The 21,043-nt window shown below is 55.8% G+C and overlaps 2 protein-coding genes across 2 annotated transcripts; one reads left to right on the top strand and one right to left on the bottom strand.

Moving 5' to 3' along the window:
- Positions 1-8,873: 8,873 nt before the first annotated feature.
- VOLCADRAFT_119003 (uncharacterized protein) lies at positions 8,874-11,917 on the bottom strand (the record flags this gene model as incomplete). The annotated part of the gene is made up of 4 exons (XM_002955156.1): positions 8,874-9,391; positions 9,935-11,006; positions 11,387-11,709; positions 11,857-11,917. The coding sequence occupies 4 exons, from the start codon at positions 11,915-11,917 to the stop codon at positions 8,874-8,876; spliced, it is 1,974 nt and encodes a 657-aa protein (XP_002955202.1).
- A 2,494-nt stretch (positions 11,918-14,411) lies between these two features.
- On the top strand, positions 14,412-20,605 carry cct6 (chaperonin complex component; the record flags this gene model as incomplete). Its single annotated transcript, XM_002955207.1, has 11 exons — positions 14,412-14,609; positions 15,154-15,318; positions 15,913-16,206; positions 16,470-16,606; positions 17,296-17,353; positions 17,761-17,835; positions 18,423-18,584; positions 18,838-18,990; positions 19,298-19,367; positions 19,768-19,943; positions 20,414-20,605. 11 exons carry the CDS (start codon positions 14,412-14,414, stop codon positions 20,603-20,605), a joined length of 1,680 nt encoding a protein of 559 aa, XP_002955253.1.
- Positions 20,606-21,043: the final 438 nt, after the last annotated feature.

The following is a 21,043-nucleotide window of genomic DNA, read 5'->3' as shown; positions in this document are numbered from 1 at the left end:
GAGGTCGTTCTTCCATTCATGAGTTTGTCCATCAAGCCCGGTGCATGTACATGGTTTATGGCACTTCCGTTCTTGCGCTTTAGGGGGACCTGGTGGCCTGAAACTGTGTAACCTTTCTTAGCGGCCTGAAGCCAGAGACACAACATGCGGGAGAGCCAATGATGTCGGTGATGGATACGGTAACGGCGTCGACAGCTCGTTGGAAGTGCACTCGGTGATGATCCCAATGACGACTATACGATATGGAGACACGCTGTTGAGGAGGACGACGAGGGTGTCGCCGTACGCTGCGTCTGAGCACGCTGGTTGCTGTAGCCCTCCTCACGCTGCTGCTAAGTGTATGTCGTTACAAGTACTGCGGCGGTGGCAGCGGCAGAAGTTACCTTGGGATACACCCGCAGCCAACAGGTCTCTTTAATTAGCTGTATGGGCGTGTGTGTGCCGTCTTGGTGTTTCGCCTGCAATGCCGGCGTGGCCACAATGATCAGGATGATGGTGATGACGATAAGGATGACGGCTATGTCGTCCTTCTGGTCAGCTTTTTCGTGTTGGTAGGTAGGTAGAGCGTGATGTGTAGGAGAGTGTACTGCACGTATTTTATTACGTCCCGGTACTTATGGACTTATGGAAGGTTTGATGTATAAATGTACGGATGTTTTGACATGCGCGCGTGTGTATGTATGTGCGAAGGCAGAGAGAGCGACAGTGCGACAGTGCGGCGTGTATGTGGCGAGCCACGTATTTTCATACCCCAGTGTCATTAAAACCTTTTGTGCCCACATGGACATTCATAGAACCATTGCGAAATGTGCATCTATGCACCCTGCTCGGAGGGAAGGAAAGATATATAACCTGCGACACGGCCTCACCTCTCATGATGCATGTCCGCATGGCCACGGTGTGGCTTTGCTATGCAAACATGTGTTCTGCAACCGCTTGCGACCTGAGTGGAGGTACTCAACCGCCTTGATGAACCTAAAGTTCATAGTCGTTCCAAAGGTAACGATATGGTCCGTCCACGACGACATACTGCTTTCCGTTTTCGTCCTCAAAGTGTGCTATGTGTTTTGGGAATGCACGGATGTGTGCCTGTTTCGCCGCCCCGCTCCTGTTTTTGGCCTGCATGGTGCCCTGGCCCTGGGCTATCCGGAGGGACAGGCCCGCTAAGTAAATAAACGACCTGTCTGAGCTGGGGAAATAGACCTTGTCCGGGGGAAGGCGAGGATGGAACACAGATGAGCGGATGAATGGGCTGCATCCGGGGCTTTGGGGACAATCTTACTCGTGGAAGCCAAGGGAATCCACGAGGTGAGGTGCGGTTCCTATCGGCTGATCGCTGGCTCACAGAAGATGCGGCGCGGACGGAGGGGGATATGGGTTGAACCAGGGAGACGGGGAGGACTAGCCACAATGGTCATTGCTGGTGGGCGAGTGGGAGGACGACGTGGCGAGGTCTCGGGAGTAGTTGGGAATGTTTGAGGTATTTATCGCGCACCGGTCATGTCATGTCATGCATGCATGTCATACTGGCTACTCAGTATCACCCGGGGAGCGGCAACGTGGCAGCAACTGCCCAGCAGTAATGCGATGATATGAAGTTGCGGATATGGCTTGGCCTGTTGCTTGTCATTATCCACGTTATCCTGTAGGCTTTGTGGCTCTGTGCGCAACAGGAAGTGCAGGTGGAAAATGATGAGTTTGGGAGCAGGAGGAGATGGGGATGAGGAGAGGATGAGGGAACGGATGCTACTAATCCAGCAAGCAGAGCACAACAGGGTCAAGTGTGTAGAAGGAAGGCGGGAAGGCCCACCACCACTTGTTCACCGAGCCGATGCTGCTGCTGCCGCTGTTGCCGCAGCTGCACCTAGCCCAGCCTCAGCTTAGCTGTTGGACTGCATTGCAGAGGCGCCGTATTGGCGTCTCACTGTACCGGTACTTGGAATGACCACCCCGGCAGCTGGCATGATGACGGTGTATGTCGTTATGGAGGGAGTCTCCTGTTTGTGAATGCGTATGTTTTGTACGGGGCTGTGACTCATCGTCAATGATGGTGACGAAGTCAACAACGTCGATGCGTAATTGGCCTCTGCTTTGAAGCATGAGGTGGGTGACTGCTGCGGAACGCCACAGTGGGAGGGCCGTGGATGTTGCAGCTGCCGTGCTGTCGTCACGGTGTTATGTGGCCGCTTCCATCCAGCTCTTTATACACACATCAACTTTGACGGCAACTCTTGTCATTTTCTCAGCTCATAAACCTCTGTGCGAGGGTATCGTCCATAAGCTGCACCTTTAAGCTCTGGCCTTGCTGCTGAGGAAGGTCCTTTTTCTTTTTTGTTAATTATTTTCTGTATGCACATCCGGCAACAATTACGGCCTTTGGATAACCAGTCTGTGCAGAGAAGGATTATGGTTCTTGCCTGCCCTAGGCGCTCGATTAAGATTGCTCTCTGCAACTTCTGTTTTCAGTTTCGTTCAATTTTTATTTAAAAATATTATACCAAACGCGAGCTGTTGCTCTACTGCTGTTATGATGCTGGTTCTGTGCCTGCTGTTGCTACTGCTCTGGCGCCTCGTGTCTGTACAGTATGTATGTTTGTAAATACGTCCCTTGCTGCTGTCCGTTCCTGACTGACGAGGTGGTGATGGTGGACATGTGGGTCGTTTTTCCTCTGCGCTGTGTCTTTTGTGTCGCGCAACCATGTCACGAGGTGGCGCAGTCTGGCGCTCCTTGCTGGCTACACTTCCGATGGCGCGCTAAGTGGGAACGAATCTGGAACTGGGTTTGGATGTAATTTAGCTGTGGCTTATGGAGGAGGGAGCTGAGGCGGGCACAATGACATTTTGAAGCTGTAAGTGCTGAGCTTTCTGGGAGATGGATCACTGACAGGTGAGATACATTGGCAACAGAGTAGCAGGTGTTGGGGGGGCTGCTGTGTGTGAGATGTGCTGCGGTGCTATGGGAGCCGATGTGCTACTGGTCCAGCCCCACAAATGGAGCGTTTGGCGTTCCCGTGTTTAATTCAGGTAGGAGAACACAGAAGGGCTCCGTGATGGGGTTCCTGCGAAGGTGCGGATGGCCATATGCATGCTCATGCTCATGTGTGCATGTGCCGCAGCACGGTTGACTAAGCTTCACAGTGATTACGAGGTTGCCCTTGAGCACTCGAGTGGCGGGTATACGGCGTGAGGTCGCAGCTGGGGACCAGTGAGGATGCCAAGAAGAAGCTTGAGGCAAGCTATGCCGCATTTAAAAGGATTTCTCGGTACCTTACCCAGCAAGTGATACACTGAGTGGTATCAGGAAGAAGCATGGCTTAGCGGGCTTACGAAGCAGTGAACTCCCTTTTCGGTGAGTGTACACGCACTACTACTGGGTAGCGACTGAACGACCTGGGGGAGTAACTACTGTGGACAGAATACAAATGCCGTGCACGATCAGCTGACGGCAGCATCAGCAGTGGCAGCGTCGGCGACAAAGCCCAGCAGTGGCCGCTTCGGGGCCATAAGGAATCACAATAATAAGGTGGCGCTCGATGTGAAAGCTGTGGCAGTGGGAACGGCCTCGTCTTCAGGCCCTTAGGTCCCTCGGGTGTCCTTTGTTGATGTTGATGTTGTTACAGGGTGGTTAAGCTTCACCAGTGGCCTCCTTCCCGAGGCAATTCCCTGCTCTCCCCTGCTAGAGGGGCACCCTAATCCATTCACCCCATCCGACTTCAGACTTTGTTGTTCAATTCAGACCCGTTATGAGCACACGCAAGTGCAAGGGCTGGAATGCAACACTGCCTGCACACATGTCATGGATGAATCGAGCCACATCCTAGATCGCAGTGTCGACAACAGGAATCAGCGTATAAAGTACGCCATGGATAACTCCGGCCTCCGGGCCCACATAGGTGGGGGCCTTCAGGCTTTTTCCAAGCACGCATATTGAGACATTGGTAGCCCTCATGCTGAAGGCCTCCACCGTCCTCCCCGGCCCCCGGGCGGCGTCATGTCACAAATGCCCTAAGGATAGTGCACGATATCTGGGGCTAGTGTATGGGCCAGAACGGCCGTTTGGGGCCTGCCGTTGTACGACATAGCAGTTGTACGACACAGCTAGAGCAGCTATGTTCGCGTTGAGTACAAAATTGGATAAGCCAAAGTTGTTCGCCCCAGATGTGAGGATGAGGTGTTTCGATACGCAGGTACCAGCAATACTGTTGTATGGTTGTCAAGCGTGGGGGCCGTTTATGCTAGCTGAAGTCTTGGACAGGCTCAGGAGGCGGAGTGATGCGAGTAACCTTGCAGAGGGGCCCTTCGAGGCATGCCTAAAGGACAGAGCAGTGCAGCTTCAGATATCGTTCATGCGACAAATTGTGTGAGCTCCAGACAAACATATCGCCTGTTGTTCGCCGAATTGTCGCAGCTACCCCTGCACAACCACGTTTTCAAGCAGATTGTGAAGTTTTGGAACCGTGTCCGTTTACAGCGTGGGTCTGTGGCACACCAAGGCCTAGAATCCATCTTCAACCCCGAAGGGGCCGGATGGGGGGCACTGCTCCTCCGTTTTCTAAGTTTTTTAGTGTACGACGTATGGAAAGAGGGCCCGCCAGGGCTACACGAGGTAGACGAACAAGTGGAATGGCTGATGAACAGGCCATTGCCAGAAGGGCGTGGTGTTGGAGTGCAAGGACCGACTGGTGAGTGGCTGAAAGCATACGCGTCTAGATGTCCAGCCAGACGTGTACCCGTCAGACGGCAAGTAACAAGGAATTCACATGGCGAAGTAAAAGCAAGGGATGGGCCTGGCGGCCGAGCAAGCGGGCAGGAAGGAGGTGCTCCCGCACATCACAATGTTTATCCCGCGTTCAGCGAATCGCAAGCTTATGCAGTTTAGGCTTTGATGTTGGGCATTGGCGGCTAACAGAGCGCTTAAGGGACAGGGTTATATACCTAGGGAGGAGCGAGTATGTCCCTGCTGCGGCGCTGATAGCCATATCGAGGATGAGAAGCACAATTTACTGGACTGTCCGGTGTACGACAAAATCAGACCTGGTTGGATTTCCCACGCTTCGAGCATATGAAGGACGACGCTATGAAGTGGGAACCTGAACGTCTGGCAAGGATGCTGGAACGTATGTGGTCCCACCGCAACTCTACCGTTCCCTTTGGTCGTTAGCATCCTTTATCACTTGCTTTGTTTAAAGTGCGAGGTAGGACGGTGCTTATTGGCAATCTGGCAGCCCTTGAGCCCTCGGCTCGTATTAGGGCGGTTTGCAGGCACGGGGAACGCATCCCACGACCATGTAACACACACATATACACACACATGCCCACGGCCATCTCTCACGGCGAAACACAGGGAAATGCTATGTCTGTGAGACTCCCAAAAACGTGTCTCGCCGCAGCTCATCACCAGGTTGGTCATCGTAGCGACTGCCGCCGCACGAAGGTGACAGCAATGGACGCAATAGCCAGGTGGTGCCCGAACGCAACGAAAATATGTTTATGCAACACACTCCAACACCGCTATTTAGGTCGAAGCCAAAGTAAGTGCCCCAAGAAAACACACCACCGTACCATATGCACTGCCCCTGGCCGAGAACCCCTCCTCCGCTCCTCTCCCTAGCAACAGAGAGCACATGCACCCCCCATCATCTTTTTCGGTGTTTGTTGCCGCAAAGCAGCGGCCCCTCCCCCATTGTCGATGAAGAATGTTTTCCCTAAAGTAATATATATGGAAACACTCCATCGCCTAGGGTGCCATCCCTTTTAACTTGGCTTCCCCCCTTCGGGGAAACCGAAGGCGACACGGTAACTCCCCTAATCGTGGCTGTCCCGTGCCCCCTCCGGTTCCCCGGGAACCTGAAGCGGATGAAGGAGACAGGCCCCAAGGAGACAGCCAAAGGGGGATGACACCCTAGCGGGTATTACCGGCCTTCAGGGGAAGAAAGGGCCCCTGCCATGCATGTACGGAAACACCTGCAGTCCTTCCAACATGGGAGTACGGAAACTACTGCCACGACCAAAAGAACATAAGCCAACGGCCATCTCCGTGCCGTATTCCGCTGTACAACTAAAGCACAGCACCCTAGCCTTTAGATCCTCCTCCCAACAACCCTTCGCTTTTTAAGCCCTGCTACGCCATGCGGGAGATGTACCCCGTTTCTATTTCTATTCAGCCGCGGGCCTTTTTCAACCGCGGGAAAGACTTCTTCGCCTCATCAGCACTTGTGTGCGGCAGCTTGAGCCCTAACAGGACACGTCGCCGTGGGGAGAGGTGCGAATCAACCATAGAAATAGGGGGAGAAGAGGGGAAGGGAGGACGGGCTGGTGCCTTCTGGGGCATCAGCTCAATACACGGCACGAGGGCCACGGCAGCTTCTTCTTCCCCCCTCGCCCGCTTTGCTCCGACATCAGCAAACACCGCTTCCCCCCCTCGCGCCAACGCCAACCAATTAAGAATCCACCAAGTCCCCACCATTCCTCACAGCTGCAGCTCATGGCGACCTCGCCTTGCAAAAGTCGTACAGCCCCACCTCCTGCGGCAAGCAAACACATCTACAGCCACATGACATGGCATCAAGGCCACCTCGTTTGGGCTAATGTCGTGCTAACCCCCAGATATAGCATACACAGACACGCACACTCTTACACTAGCAAACAGAAAGATACACAAGAGACACGCACACACCCCCCACATAGCTGTAAGCAAGAGCCGGTTATGGCAGCCCACCGCGCGTCCTTCGTCTTTTTCTTCTTCCGCCCAACCAGCCAACCAACCAGCCAACCAACCAGCCAACCAGCCAACCAGCCAGCCAGCCAGCCAGCCAGCCAGCCAGCCAACCAGCCAACCAGCCAGCCAGCCAGAGTAGCGATTGCAGCGGTGACCCCCGGACAGCTATGATCACCACCGCCACCACAGAGGATACCACCTGCCTTCCTTGGTAGGTAGGGGAACACAGCCCCAGGTGGTGTAACACACATACATACATACGTACATACATACATACACATGCACACAGGTAATTCCATTAGATATGCCATTAGACTGGCCGTCGCAGTAAGCCGTGTGGTCGTAACCACCGTACACACTTCACAATAAGCATTACGTACGTACATACATACATACATACGTAATGCAAAACCCATCATAAAGAGCGCAAAACCGGACCAGCACACATGGTGCGTTGCTTTGTCACAGAATGCGAAACGAATGCGAAAAATGTCATCGAGTTAATGTAAATGTACTAATAATATGACACCTCTTTCATGACCCTACTTTGATTTCGCCGAGGAAGAGCCGGGGAGAGGCAGTGGCGGCAGTGGCGGCAGTGGCGGCGGCCCCAGCACACTTCCCTCGAGGACACAGAACCACAGACCAAAAGGAAACCGCCAACAAAAAAAAGCTTTATACGCGCCATCACGTGCACATCACCAACTCAATGTGCCACCCCGGCGCTTTGCTGCTCTCCTCCACCTCCTCCTCCACCTCCCCCTCCTCCTCTCCTTCGTTGAAACGTTCTGCAGATCCACACCACCTACACAGCTACCCACCACATCCACATCAAGTAACACACCGCCACATCACCCCACCCACGAGGACGATGGAAAACCCAAAAAACGATCGGGGGGTTTCTGTGGTACGGCACGGTGCCGAGCCTGGCAATGAGAGGGAACCAGTTCAGCTCGGGGCCGCCGGCACCCCACCCGCCCCAAGGCACGAGCGGCGATGGGCTGCTGTCCGGGCTCTGGCGGAGGCGGCCCAGTCCGCTGCAACACCTCAACCCCCCCGTGCATCAGCTGCCGGTGGAGAGCGGCGGCAACAACTGCTGTGTACCTGTGCGAGTTAAGTATAATATATGTGTAATATATTATATTATTTTATGTTTGTGTGTCTGCCAGCGAAAAAACCGGAGGGAAAAGAGGCGGAGGCGGAGGAGGATGCGAAGACCTGGGGCTCACCATCCGGTGCCCGCCAGAACAATAGTCTGCTTGCCGGTCCGTGTCCATCGGTCCGTCCGTGAGCGGAAAGTAACGTCCCCGTGAAGTTTGCGATGGGACGGCGATAGGGCCCCTCACGTTTATGCGATATATATATATATATTGTGTGTGATTGTATGCATTGTGTACCTGTGTGGTGTTCAAGGGAACACCTGGGGGGGTGGAAGGTGAGGAGGGGGAGGAGGGGGAGGAAGGGGGGAAAGACGAACCACAAACGAGTGAAGCTGCTGCCAGGGCAAGAGTGTACCAGACGTAGGAGGAGGGGGAGGAGGAGGGGGAGGAAGGTGAGGAGGAGGAGGAGGAGGAGGGGGGAAGGCGGAGGGGAGGAGGGGAATTCCGTGCGCACGCGCGCGCCTCTGCACAACCCAATCCGAGTCCGCAACGCAATATGTGGCACAGCCAGCCAGCCAAAAGTACAACTCGATATCCGCCTCCCCCCCACACACAAAGGGGGGTTGGGGTTGGCCCGCCCAGAAAGTCCTTCACACGACAATAACACAGCTGTATCCCTTCAGTTCAAAATTGCTCACCGGGGGAAGCTCACTCCATTTCTTTCGCGTTTCGCTTTTTGTCACAAGACAAAAAGACAAAGAAAACCAACATCTCCCCTCCCCTCCCCTCCCACTCCCACACCCACTGCCCCAAAATCCAAAGCGCTGCACGCTGCCTTTCAGCCGTGTCACAAATTCCAATATAATCCTTAACCTGCAGTACAAGAGCGCCACATCCTGTCATCCGTGCCGTACAAACATGGCTCCGTACTGCATGTCGTACTGTACTTTTATAACGTGAGAAAGGCAACGTTCATAGGACCGGGAGCCCGCAAAGGCTAAAGACACCGCGCTCCCCTTACACACACATACATACACACACACAAGCTGACAGGCTCAGAGACGTATGTGGGACTCCTGCATGTCCAGGAAGTCCACAAGAGCGGAGCCCATCAGACCGCCGACACCGCCGTCGCCGGCGTCACCGACACCATCGCCACCGTCGGCACCTAATAGCATAGGGTCACCGTCACCCGGGTTAGCCCCCAGATCCCCAAAACCCATAGGGCCCATGCCCACGCCCAGGCCCATCGTACTCAAATCTGAGAAAGAAAAATTCTTCGCAAGGTCGAGATTCGTCAGGTCGCCATTCGACGCCGCCGCCGAGGTAATGCCGGCGGCGGCGGCGGCTGCGCCGCCGCCGGCGGCAGCAGCAGCAGGGTCCGCCGCTGTTGCCCCCGCCCCCGCCGCCGCGGCGGCGGCTGCATTCACAGAGGCGGTGGCGGCGGTGGTGCCGTCCATGCCGGTCATGTTCAGATTCAAATGGAAGCTCCCGCCGCTGCCTCCGCCTCCGCCAGCCCCCGTGACATATGCGGTGTTGAATCCTAGGCTTTGCATCAAGTCGTGGTCCGAGCCTAAAGAGGCAAAACACACACGTGCACGTGCGTGCAGGTGTTTGTGATTTTTTTGTGTGCGGTGCGTGTGTAGGGGAGGAGCAACGCGGGGGGTTGGCCGTGGGGGGGTGTGATTCATCACATGTTACGACAATTAGTCCGCTGCCGACACGTCCAAAGTATCAACCGGGGATGGGATGGGATGGCGTTGGGAAATACCGGGTCAGCACGAGACCGCGATGGGATGAAGCAGAAAACGGAAATGGAAGGACAGGGCGTCAGCAACTACAGCAATATAATAATAACAACAACAAAAACAATGACAGGAGAGGAAGCGAGGCTTTCAGAAGCGGCCCCCGGAGGGGCAGGTAAGGGCAGGAAATCGTAGTAGCCTTCCCGGTGCACCCGGGGTCAGGAGTGTGAGCCACGGTCTACCTAGGGGAGGAAAAGGAAAGGCCTGGACACTTTAAAAAAACCAGATTTCTAGTTCTTTTCCATTATCATATTTCCAACACATGTGCTTGTTCAACGGTTCAGGGATTTCTCCTCAGGGGCCTTACGTACCCGCAAGCAATCCCAGGTCGCCCAGGCTGGCTCCATCCAAGGCGCTGTCCGACAGAGCCATCAGGTCTGCCGTACCAGGGAAGCCGCCCGTGCCGGTACCCGCACCCGCCGCCGCTGCCGCGGCGACGGCGGCAACAGCCGACGTTGCCGCTGCCGCCGCCCCGGCTGTCGCATGTTGCTGCTGATCTTGCTGCTGCTGCGACCCGTCCGTCTGCTGCTGCGGCTGCTGCTGCGGCGGCGGTTGCTGTATGTCCATCAACGAGGCCATCTGCATCGCCGCCAGCTGGGCGGCCATCATTCCGCCGTCGGCTGCTGCGCCGCCGGCACCGAAACTATCTCCAGGCTGGCTGCCGGCACCCGCTGCCGCCGTCGGCTGCTGTTGCTGGTGCGGGGCCGTTTGCTGTCCAGCAAATGGCGGCGCGACCTGCGGTTGCACCGCTGCCGCCGCCACCGTCTGCATCAGCGGAGGCATTCCGATGCCGCCAAGCCCCGGCGCTAGACCTAGCGGTGCTGCCGGGGCCCCGAATCCCGCCACTGCCGCCGCCTGGCCCGCCATGCTGGCAGCCTGCCCGGCCGCTGCGACGGCGGCCATTGCAGCCATACCGGGCTGCATTGACGCCGCCGCCGCAGCGGCAGCAGCCGCCGCCGCCGGCGACGACATCATCATCGTGCCTGGAGCCGCTCCCAAGGCAAAATTGAACGGGTTCGCTCCTGGCAGGCCAGGTAAGCTCGGCGGCACCAATCCCGGCACCATGCCAGCTGACGGCAGTTGTGGCGTCGCCGCGAGCATCGCGCCAGTGGGTGGCGCCGCGCCAGCCGTGGCGGCGGCTGCCGCAGCGCCAGCGGTAGCGGTGCCCGGCATCATCGCCGGCGCCATGCCCTGCGGCCGCGCAGCTGCAGCTGCCGCTGCCGCGGCAGCCGCCATACCTGGCTGCATCATAGGCAGCGCCTGCAGCCAGCTCATCTGCAGCTTCGAAACCATGTTGAACTGCTGCTCCAGAAGGTAGTTGAACATCACGATCTGGTCCTTTATCTTGAGGCGCAGGTAGTATGCCTTGAAGAACTCGGCGTTCTGGAACCGTTGCAGTTGCCGCGGCCAAGAAGAAACAAAGTTAACGAAGAACCAACCAACCAAAGGGACACCAGAACAAAAAGACTAGCCTTACAAAACACAATGTTGCGCAAAAATACATTAATACATTAATATTACTAACTATTACTATTACTGGTGTTGTTGTGTAACTTGTAAGAACTTGTAAGAAGACGTGAACGCGGCTAGGCTGTGTGGACTTCTCTTTTGCCCGATTGTGTGTTGCTTGGGTTTTTCTCATGTCACGCCACGCCGCCGGGCCAAGGATTCTCGCCCCGAAATACATACATACATGCATATACATATCACATGCATACATACATACTTACACACTGCCCCAGATGACGTCATCACCAACGTACCTGCTCTTCCAGTTTCTGCCATACGAGCTGCGTGAACCCCGGTTCGATCTTCGCCTGCGTCTGAAGTGTGCTCACGACCTCCTTCAGCGGCATGTACATCTGCATGCAGCGCTCGATTAGAGTCTGAACCAGCTGAATGTCGCTGGTGGACACTTTGCGACCGCCGCCGCCGCCGCTGCCGCTGCCGCCGTTGCTGCCGTTGGCGCCCGAGAAGGCCGCAGCGGCAACAGCCGCGGCGGCTGCGGCACCGCTACCGCTGCTGCCGTTGGAAGCTTGCATGCCCGCTGCGGCTGCAGTCGCGATTGTTGCTGCCTGAGTGGATGCTGAAGCAAGCAGTGGCGAGGGGGATGCCGCAGGGATAGGAAACGTGGACGAGGGCACAGCCATGGAGACGGAAGCAGGCGCAGAGGCTGCTGTAGTGGTGGCTGGGTCAGGACTGGTTGACGGTGGGACGGGTGGGGATGGCGCACCGGATGCCGCGGCGGCTGCGGCTGCGGCCGCGGCTGCCGCGGCGGCTGCCGCTGCAGCCATGGAAGCAGGCGGCGGCAGGGGCGGCATCGGAGTACCGCTGGCCAACATGTTACAGTCTCTGTCGAGCAAGTTGCGCGTGAAGCAATCCACTGTGCGAAATGGATGTGGTTGCTGGTGGAAGGGGCTTCTGAAAGTCCAAAAGTAGGTCACGACAGGCGGCGATCGAGTGCGCGCGACCAAGCGAAGGCTAGTGCTGCCAAAAGCAGCACTGAGCACCTTGGATGGTGTCCCCCAATAACAGCCAATTGAAGGCGGCAATTGTAGGTTGGAGCCCTCTCAAAATGGAGTTTCAACTCCCACTGCCAGTTGGTCACCCTTGCAGAGCGCGAGCGGGCCCCGTCCTGATGTTGCCCTTTCAGCTAGGTATTCTTAACAATTCATGCATTAATCCAGGCATTCTGTCACTGAAAGGAAGAAGCCCTAGCCGCCATCAGAATCAGTGCGACGTCAGACGTCGGTACTATTTGCTGCCGTGGGGCTGTGAATTAATCCCTATGGATGGTGAAAGGCGAGCCCCATAATTTGCAGTGAGTGTGAACCGCATCAGCGATGCGTGGGGATTTTGCGAAGAAGGTTGACAAGTTTCACCCTTGCCTTTGACCGCCTGCCATGGTCTTATAGATACCGGTTAAAAAACAAAGCCCAGTCCTCTTGTACCACTCACAAGCTCAGGACAGGCGCAATTTGGTATCAGGCGGGCCAGACACGCCAGTTATAAATTCGCGAAACCTAAGTCCTAAAAGGTCCATATCAGCAAGGATTTGAAATACTGGCATCGATTTCTTTTGCTAGGCGGCATAAGACAGTCGTCCTATCGTATTGAGACGTATGGAACGTCACAATTTGTCCAGTTAGTTAGAGGACGCAAGCAAACTTTTTTCCAATCAAAAAGAAGTAACCGTAAGAGGAACTGTATGAATGGATGCAATAATTAAAATTCCAGATCCCTTGAGAGTTGTCCTTGGGATTTTCATGGGACATGGTGACAGGTTGCGACGTACCTCACGCGATTGTTGTTTTGCCTGCCTAACGTGCGCCTAAGTACCCGTGTGCAATTCTTTGTGGAGCAACATACAGCCAGCCAGACTGCTGCCGACGAGCGGAACCCTTTTCGTCGCCCGAACCCTATTGACGGGTGCCTCCGCAGTGTGTCCCCCCTTCCTTTCAACGCCGGGGCTCGTGAAACACCTTTCTGGACCTGCACAATGCCGATTCATCTATGTCCTCAATCCCAAGGCAGTTGCTTGTAATCGACAATGCCCAGTCGAATACCCGCGCCACCCGAGGAGCGTTTCTTGGCTCGCAGGTGCCAGGCTGCATGGTGGCTGACCATCGACCAATCTTCAGTCCCCACGCAAGCGCTACAACCAGACTCTTGACATGTCTCCCTGACAGTTTTTTCCTTCAGGTAGTGAAAGGCTGTCACATGGGTCGGCAGCCTTCAACTTCAATTACCCGCAATTTCTAGGTGTCGCCAGTGGCATTGTTGTTATCATGGACTGAGACCGATTAGAGCTGCGATATCTGTAACTTGCAACGAGGTGGCTACTAGTCGGCACATCGCTCGTTCGGGGTCTGAAGGACGGCTACACATTTCGTGCACGGCTGCGGCTTCTAAACGATTGCTGGAAGGCTGGAGACTGGACGAGGGTCAGCCTGCCGGCCGTTAGGAAAGACATAGGAGTCAGATTAGCAGCGCCAAATGGTTTAAGGAGAAGACCAAGGAAGCCTTGTCCAAAAGAAGGTCCTAGTTTTGTTTGAATGCGCAACAGACCCACGGACCGGTCACTAGGTGTGTGGGATGGTTTCCTCCATTTGTGTCTGACCAGGTTCCCAGTGTGCGTACTCAGATTTGCCTTTATGTTCCGCATCCGGGTCACCCCAGGCTGTCAGGGAACCTCCTTTCCGGTGCCATTATGGCGCCGGTTGGTTTAAAAACGCCACATCGCCAAGCACAAAGAGTTCATCATTCAATTACCGCCAGGTTGTGTTCTTGGGGACGGCGTTGCCTCCAGGTAGCGGCGTTCGTCGTCTTACCGGGTGTAAAGGACGCATGCGGCAACGCCTGCCGGGGCCGCTGAACGCTGTTTACGTGGTCAGAGTTTTCTCTATTGAAATTCTTTCCCCAGTAAGTGGTACTCCGGGATGAGGCCAGCATCTAAGAAAGTCCCAGCTGTTAGCGGCAGGGATATCCGCGTTATCCCAAAGCTCTCCTGCACAAAACTTACGATAGCAACAGGCGCGAAGAATGCTGATGGGCAAAGTTATAGGGTTGGTATAATATACGGCATCACGGCAACATTCTTTGGCGCCTTCCGGACACTCCACCCTGTGCTAAGGATCAATGTAATTCTTGCACGACGAACTGTTGCGGTTGCCCCGATCACATTAGTAAGTTTAGTCCACTGAACTCTTCGAACGAATTCCAAGATCGTGGGCAGCGGGTGGAAGACGTCATAAGACACCGCAGCAGGCCTTGAGTTCGTAACTGAAAATGTCATCAGTAAAGACATTAAACGCGAATGCGGAGGTCATGAACCGGGCCGCCGCGCTCTTCATGAATATTAATGCGGCAAAAGGCCTCATGGACGTCATGCGGAGCAATTACGGACCAAAGGGCACCATAAAAATGCTTGTTAGCGGAGCAGGTGACATTAAGCTGACGAAGGACGGCAACGTGTTGCTCCGAGAGGTGCGCGCCCAAATAGCAGTTCCCACGCTGTGCTGCCCGAGTCGCGCATGCAGGACCTCCGTAGTGTAGCGGTCGTGCTCCTCGCTCACGTTCGCCTTTGGCCATGGCCAGCCCTATTGGTCTCCTTCCGGAATGCCGTGACCCCCTTTCCATAGACCGCAGCACCCGTATGCACTCCCTTCGACCCTGCCGGTCCCGCGCGACCATGCCATTCCCAATATAGAATGATGCTAACCTATCGTCCTGTCTCTCCTCCTTCCCGCGCCTACCCCGGTCCCCATATTAACCTCGGGGCAACGGCCCTTGCTGCTCCAGGCGTCCCCACTGCACCCTTGCCCACTGCTATTTTTTACGGCTTCCCGGGCACCCGCCGTTTCCATGGTCTCCTCCATACTACGTGTAATATCTCCATCTCTTTTCCAACTGCTGGAGTATCCGTCTATCTCTGGTATCAGCATCAATTGTCTGTGGTTTGTCTTCCCCCTCCTGCTCCACTCTTCGACGCTTTTCCGAACCCGTCACCGTCCTCGCCACTCCCACCCAGATGCAAATCCAGAACCCTACCGCGGTCATGATCGCGCGCGCCGCGGTGGCCCAGGATGACATCACGGGCGACGGCACCACCTCCATCGTGCTGCTCATTGGCGAGCTCATGAAGCAAGCGGAAAGGTACCTGTCTGAGGGGACGCACCCGCGAGTGCTTGTGGAGGTGGGTGGCGAGCTGGGCGGCGGGCCACATGGTGACGGGAAGGGAAGGAAGCTGAAGGATATAAGTAACAGAAGTTATGGACGGCGCTTCCGCGAGATTGTGATCCCGGAGGGCCCTCCCGGGAAGAGGGGTTGGGTATTGGGTTTGGGTTTTTGAGGACGGCTGGTTGGCGGGAAGGGAACGGGTAGTTGGTGAGGAAGGAGGCCGACAGAGACCCTGTCTTTAATAGAGGGGGCCCTTTGGACAGCAGCGGACAGCAACCTGCACATTTTGGGAAGGGGGAACCGACGTCTTGGTCTCTGTCCACGCTAGTCGCAGTGAAAAGTCCAGACAGGCCTAGCTAACGGCATTACTCAACGTCGTACTCTTGGAGGGCATACGGAGGTCCTGCTAGTGAGGACCCCTAGTGAGGTTGTTATGGACACGAAAAGAGATCTTCTGTAAACGTGGCATAGCGCATGTAATGTTGGTAACGGCACACGGTCTATCCACTATAAAAGTGGCGGTTGTTTTTTCTCGACAGGTGCATTCCTTTCACAAGGCATTGAGACTGTGTGTGTGTGTGCTTTTGGTGTGCGTCGCCTGTCTGAACAGGGCTTTGAGACAGCGCGTAAGGCTACCCTGGAGTTCTTGGATACCTTTAAGCAGCCACTGCCCTCAACCACCACCGCCTCTGTGCCGACAGAGGAAACCAGCTCCTCCAAAACCACAGCTGACGCAGCAGCTGCGGCTGCTGGCTCCTCTGTGGATCGTGAGACGCTTCTGTGCCTGGCTCGCACCTCCCTGCGCACCAAGCTGGCGGAGCCGCTGGCGGACAAGCTGACAGACATAGTGACAGACGCGGTGCTGACGGTTCGGCGGCCAGGACAACCCATCGACCTGTTCATGGTGCGCGCGGGGGCCTGATGCTTCTTGGCATTACTGGAATATTACTGGAAAATTCTTGAGGAGGAACGATGGGTTGGAGTCATGCGATGATGTGGTAAAGTAAAGAATTGAGTGCGGACATCTGAGGCGGTTTTGGGGAAGAAGGGTTGAGTCGCGGACAGCAATATCACCACCACCATCATCATCACCAAAGCATTTTTTTAATTTAAGTCGCGTTAGTCGCGTTTCACCTCGTAACGGTGCCAAGCCGTCCCACGCCCCAGGTTGAGGTGATGCACATGCGGCACAAGCTGGACAGTGACACTCGGCTGGTTCGTGGGCTGGTCCTAGACCACGGATCTCGCCACCCCGACATGCCCAAACGGCTGGAAAAGTGCTTCATTCTGTCGTGCAACATCAGGTATGGCAAGCACGACACACTGACATAGACCCAAAGACATCGAAAGGGAGTCAGCTCCTGTCCGCGGCTCAGATTAACATTAATATGCAAACCATGCGCAGAGAGAGTGAAGAGAGGGAGAGGTTGGTGGTGGGGCCACTGGGTTAGGAAAGGGGGGTTAGTGGGGAGTAAGAGAAAAGCTGCCAAGGGGGAAGATGGGGATGTGGGGGCCTAGGTCTCTTGAGTGAAAGAAGTCTTGGAGGGGAGATTGAAAAGGGGGTTCTAGGTTACGTGTGGCCACCGAAATAGTTGTCGAGGCCCTTGGGGTTCGACCTGGATCAGCCGTCAGCGCTGTCTGGAGTGGCTTGGTTTTCACGGGAAAAGGGAGGGAGGAAAAGGGAGAGGGATGGAGGAGGGTTTCGGAGCGGGTGAGAGGGGCATTAGGAGAGGAGGGCTTTTTTGTGCAGGGAGGGCGAATTATGGGAGGGGGGAAAGAGCATGTGATATGCCTAAGCGCATGTTGAGGGCAACATCTATCAGGCGAAGAAAATGCAGTACAAAGCGCAGTACAGAGAGTGTACTACCTTTCCTTGGGACTGTCCTATTTTGAGTCACCCTTCGGCCTTCCGAGGATGCGTGTTTGTGTTTGCCTTTGTGGCTCCCAACTAAACTCATCCCTTCTGCCCTTGTCTTGGGTTGTCGTACGACAGTCTCGAGTACGAGAAGTCGGAGGTCAACTCGGGCTTTTTCTACAGTTCCGCTGAGCAGGTACGGGCGGGAGATTATTGTATGTATGTATGTGTATTGCTTGCAATTTTAGGGCCCCCATGCGATGTGGCCATGAAAGGTTGTGCTCAACCTGTAAAGATATGCGTGTGTGTGGATGCCAGTGGTGTTAGATGGCAGTTGCTCAGACTCTCCTCCTGCTTGTCTGGCTGGCTGCCTTGCCCGCTGCCCAGTCAACTCCTCTGTGGTGGCTCTCTTCCACTTCTTCTTCCCTGTGTAGCTTTCTCCTTACTCCCCCCAGCACCTGACGACGACCCCAAGGAAATGGTTATTCCCAACCCATTTACTAAATTTTCTAAATGCCATGTAGCAACTTCAACTTCAACTGAAATCTGCGTCTGTATGTGTGTATGTGTATGTGTGTGTGTGTGTGATCTCCGGAACTATAGCGTGAGAAGCTGGTTGCCGCGGAGCGCGCCTACACGGACGAGCGCGTCCGGAAAATCCTGGAGCTGAAGAAGCAGGTGGGGGCGGGAATGGGCGGGAAATGGGAGGAATGGGAGGGAGGGCGGGGGGAAATTCTAGGTGAAGTGCAGAGGAACAGGAGCTATCGACGTCTACTTCGGTGTGGGGGGGTTGTGGGTGAGGGGCTGATGCTCGTGGACGGTCAATAAGCTGGTGTGTTTATGAGTGTTGGGGAGGGAAGTAGGGAGGGAGAAAAGGTTGGAGGAAGCTCGCCACCATCTTGTTGTGATGGGGGAAAGCGCGCTCGTCCTGTTTTTTCTGTGAGGTGATGGTGGGGTGATGGGATAGCACTTGATAGGTAGGGAGTTTGTTTCTATGTTTCTCAATTTCCTTTCCTACCACCTTACTACTGCTTACCGCAGCCCCGGCAATATGCGCTTGACCTTCCATGTTTCTGAACTCCGTGTTTCTGAACGAACTGACCCTTCGCTCCTTTTGCACACATGATTCCGCCCCCCCCCATCCCGTTTGCCTTCCCTGGTCCACGTCTTACATGGAGAACATCGCGCTCACCCCATCCACCACCCCGTCTGGTTACATACTTGGCTTTACTGCAATCGTATAACCCCCCGCCCGCCCCGTTTAGGTTTGCACGGGCGACGAGGGCTTCGTGGTGATCAACCAGAAGGGCATTGACCCCATCTCTCTGGACATGTTGGCCAAGGAGGGAGTCATTGCGCTGCGCCGGGCCAAGAAGCGCAACATGGAGCGAATCCAACTGGCGTGCGGGGGCTTCTCAATCAACTCGGTAAGGGAGGCGAAAGGGGGATGAGTAGGGGTGGGGATCGATGAGGACCTACGTGACTGCCGGAGAGGTGGGTGCGTGGCCGTGCGTGCCGCGTCTGACTTGCAAGTCCGGCCTGTGGCCTTGTGCTTGGCGCTGTCTAAAGGGCAACTTAGGGTTTTTCCGGCCATTGCATGAACTGTTTTGTTTTCCCTCCTCCACTTCCACCACCCCCCTTTCATGGCGCCCCGCCAATGGTGGTTTCCCTCCGCCCCAGGTTGAGGAGCTGTGCTCCGAGTGCCTGGGTCATGCGGACGAGGTATACGAGCACGTGCTCGGCGAGGAGAAGTACACGTTCGTGGAGGGCGTCAAGAACCCGCACTCGTGCACCATCCTGATCAAGGGCCCCTCGGACCACGTCATTGCGCAGGTATGTATGTATATATGTTTACATGCATGCATGGGGAATGTGCAGGCGGAATTGAGGAACGTAACGTAACGTTTGATTACAGGTAGTGTCAATGGGTATGTAGGTAGGTAGATGGATAGGTAGGTAGGTGCGTACAGGACTAGTGCTCCCTACACACGCGCACGCTGGTTCTCGTTTTGTTGTTCCAGTGCACATGGCTGACCCTCTCGACTGCTCGAATCGTACCGTTCATCCTGGCGGGCTCCTGAGCGAGTTTTCATCCTCTCCAACTTACCCCTCGCCCGCCGCCCTCCCCACGCGCCCACAGATCAAGGACGCGGTACGGGACGGGCTGCGGGCCGTGAAGAACGGAATCGACGACGGGGCCGTCATTCCCGGTGAGTGAGTGTGTGTGTGTCAGGTGGGGCATGTGATGGTGTGAGGTCGGCTCCGGGCTGTCGTCGGGTCCTTGTGGTATTGGCCTTTCGCGTCGAAAACCGACAGACAGACAGACGTGTGACAGGTAACATTTCGCCAGCGACTTTTCGTCCTCACCACTCTTCGCGTGTTTGGTGTGTTTGATGCTGGCCTTATTTTGCTACGTCGCCATGTCGTACAGGACCAGCAGGGTACCCTCCCTTCCAACTCTCAGCACGGCAGCTCCCACTGAGCTAACACCGAACTCACTCCCGGTTACCGCCCGTCCTCGCCAACTTTCACGCTCGCGGCGCAGTTCAGTAACGGACCCCTTCACCCACTCGCGCATTCGTCGTCACATACTCGGTAATACCCTCGCAGGTGCGGGTGCCTTCGAGGTGGCCGCCGCTCACCACCTGCGCACTGTGGTCCGCAAGACTGTGGCGGGTCGCGCCAAGCTGGGTCTGGACGCCTTTGCAGAGGCGCTGTGCGGGCTCGCCAAGGCACTTGCGGAGAACAGCGGACATGACGCCCAGGAGGCCATCATTAAATTGCAGGTGTGTCTGTGGGGGAGAGGACGGCCCCCACAGAGGTGCTGGTGCGGGTATTGGGTACTGGCTGCCGCTGTGTGTCGATGTGGGGGTACAACAAGGTAATAAACTTAGGCGCGAGGAGGATGTGGCGTTAGAGCAAATGGGGGTGCATGTGTGGGATTCGTTATTTTTTTCCGTGTTTGTCTTTATGTGTCAGTGTGTGTCTCAATTTTGTTATCATGGATGTTCGCTCTTCCTCCGTTTCCTCCTGGATAACTTGGTGAGATGTGGCCCCAAGAGGTGATGGGCTCTGAGATGCTTGGCGCGATGATTCGGCATGGTGGCGTGGCATGATGAGGCCTCCCTCCCTAGGCTAGCTCTGCTCAATCCTCCTCTCAATACCTCCATTCACCCACACATCCATCCCTCGCCCCTGGCCCCTCCACTGCCCCTCTCCACTGCCCCTCTCCCCTGCCCCCTCCATTCCCTCCCAGGAGGAGCACGAGCGAGGCAACGTGGTCGGGTTCGATGTGAGCACCGGGGAGCCCATGGATCCTTCAACCGCCGGTGTGTACGACAACTACCTGGTGAAGCGCCAGATCCTGCAGTCGGCGCCCGTACTGGCGGGGCAGCTGCTGCTGGTGGACGAGGTGATGCGCGCGGGGATTAACATGCGCAAGCACTGAGGAGCTGAACAGCTCGGGTCAGTCGAGGTCAGCTCAGCCGAGCTCATCGCTGGTCAGCTTACTGATGCTGATGGATAGCTCGGCTCATCCAAGCTTGTGCACGTTGCGTTATCGGAGGCCTTGCTGAGGCCGGAAAGGTTTCGTGAAGGTTTGGGGTTGGGGGGCAAGGCGGGCTGTGTGGCAGCTGCGGCGGGCAGCGCTGTAGGCTGTAGGCGTAGTGAGGTCGGGCGCATATGGGCATAGTTTAGTTCTGTTTTTTTTTGCGGAACGTGGTAGTTGGGGGCGGGTGGTCGGGGGGTTTGTTAGGGGGGGCATAGATGATTCGCACTGGCAGCCCCGTGCAGTTTTTGTTGCAGAGGATTTGCTGGACATGTACATGTTAGGGGATGCCCGGCGCGTGTGTAGTGGTGGATTGGGGGTTGGGGATGGGGATACGGA

Source organism: Volvox carteri (genome assembly GCF_000143455.1).
Source record: "Volvox carteri f. nagariensis unplaced genomic scaffold VOLCAscaffold_49, whole genome shotgun sequence".
Taxonomy (NCBI): domain Eukaryota; kingdom Viridiplantae; phylum Chlorophyta; class Chlorophyceae; order Chlamydomonadales; family Volvocaceae; genus Volvox; species Volvox carteri.
Note: the sequence above shows the minus strand (reverse complement) of the source record. Positions and strands in the feature narration are given on the sequence as shown.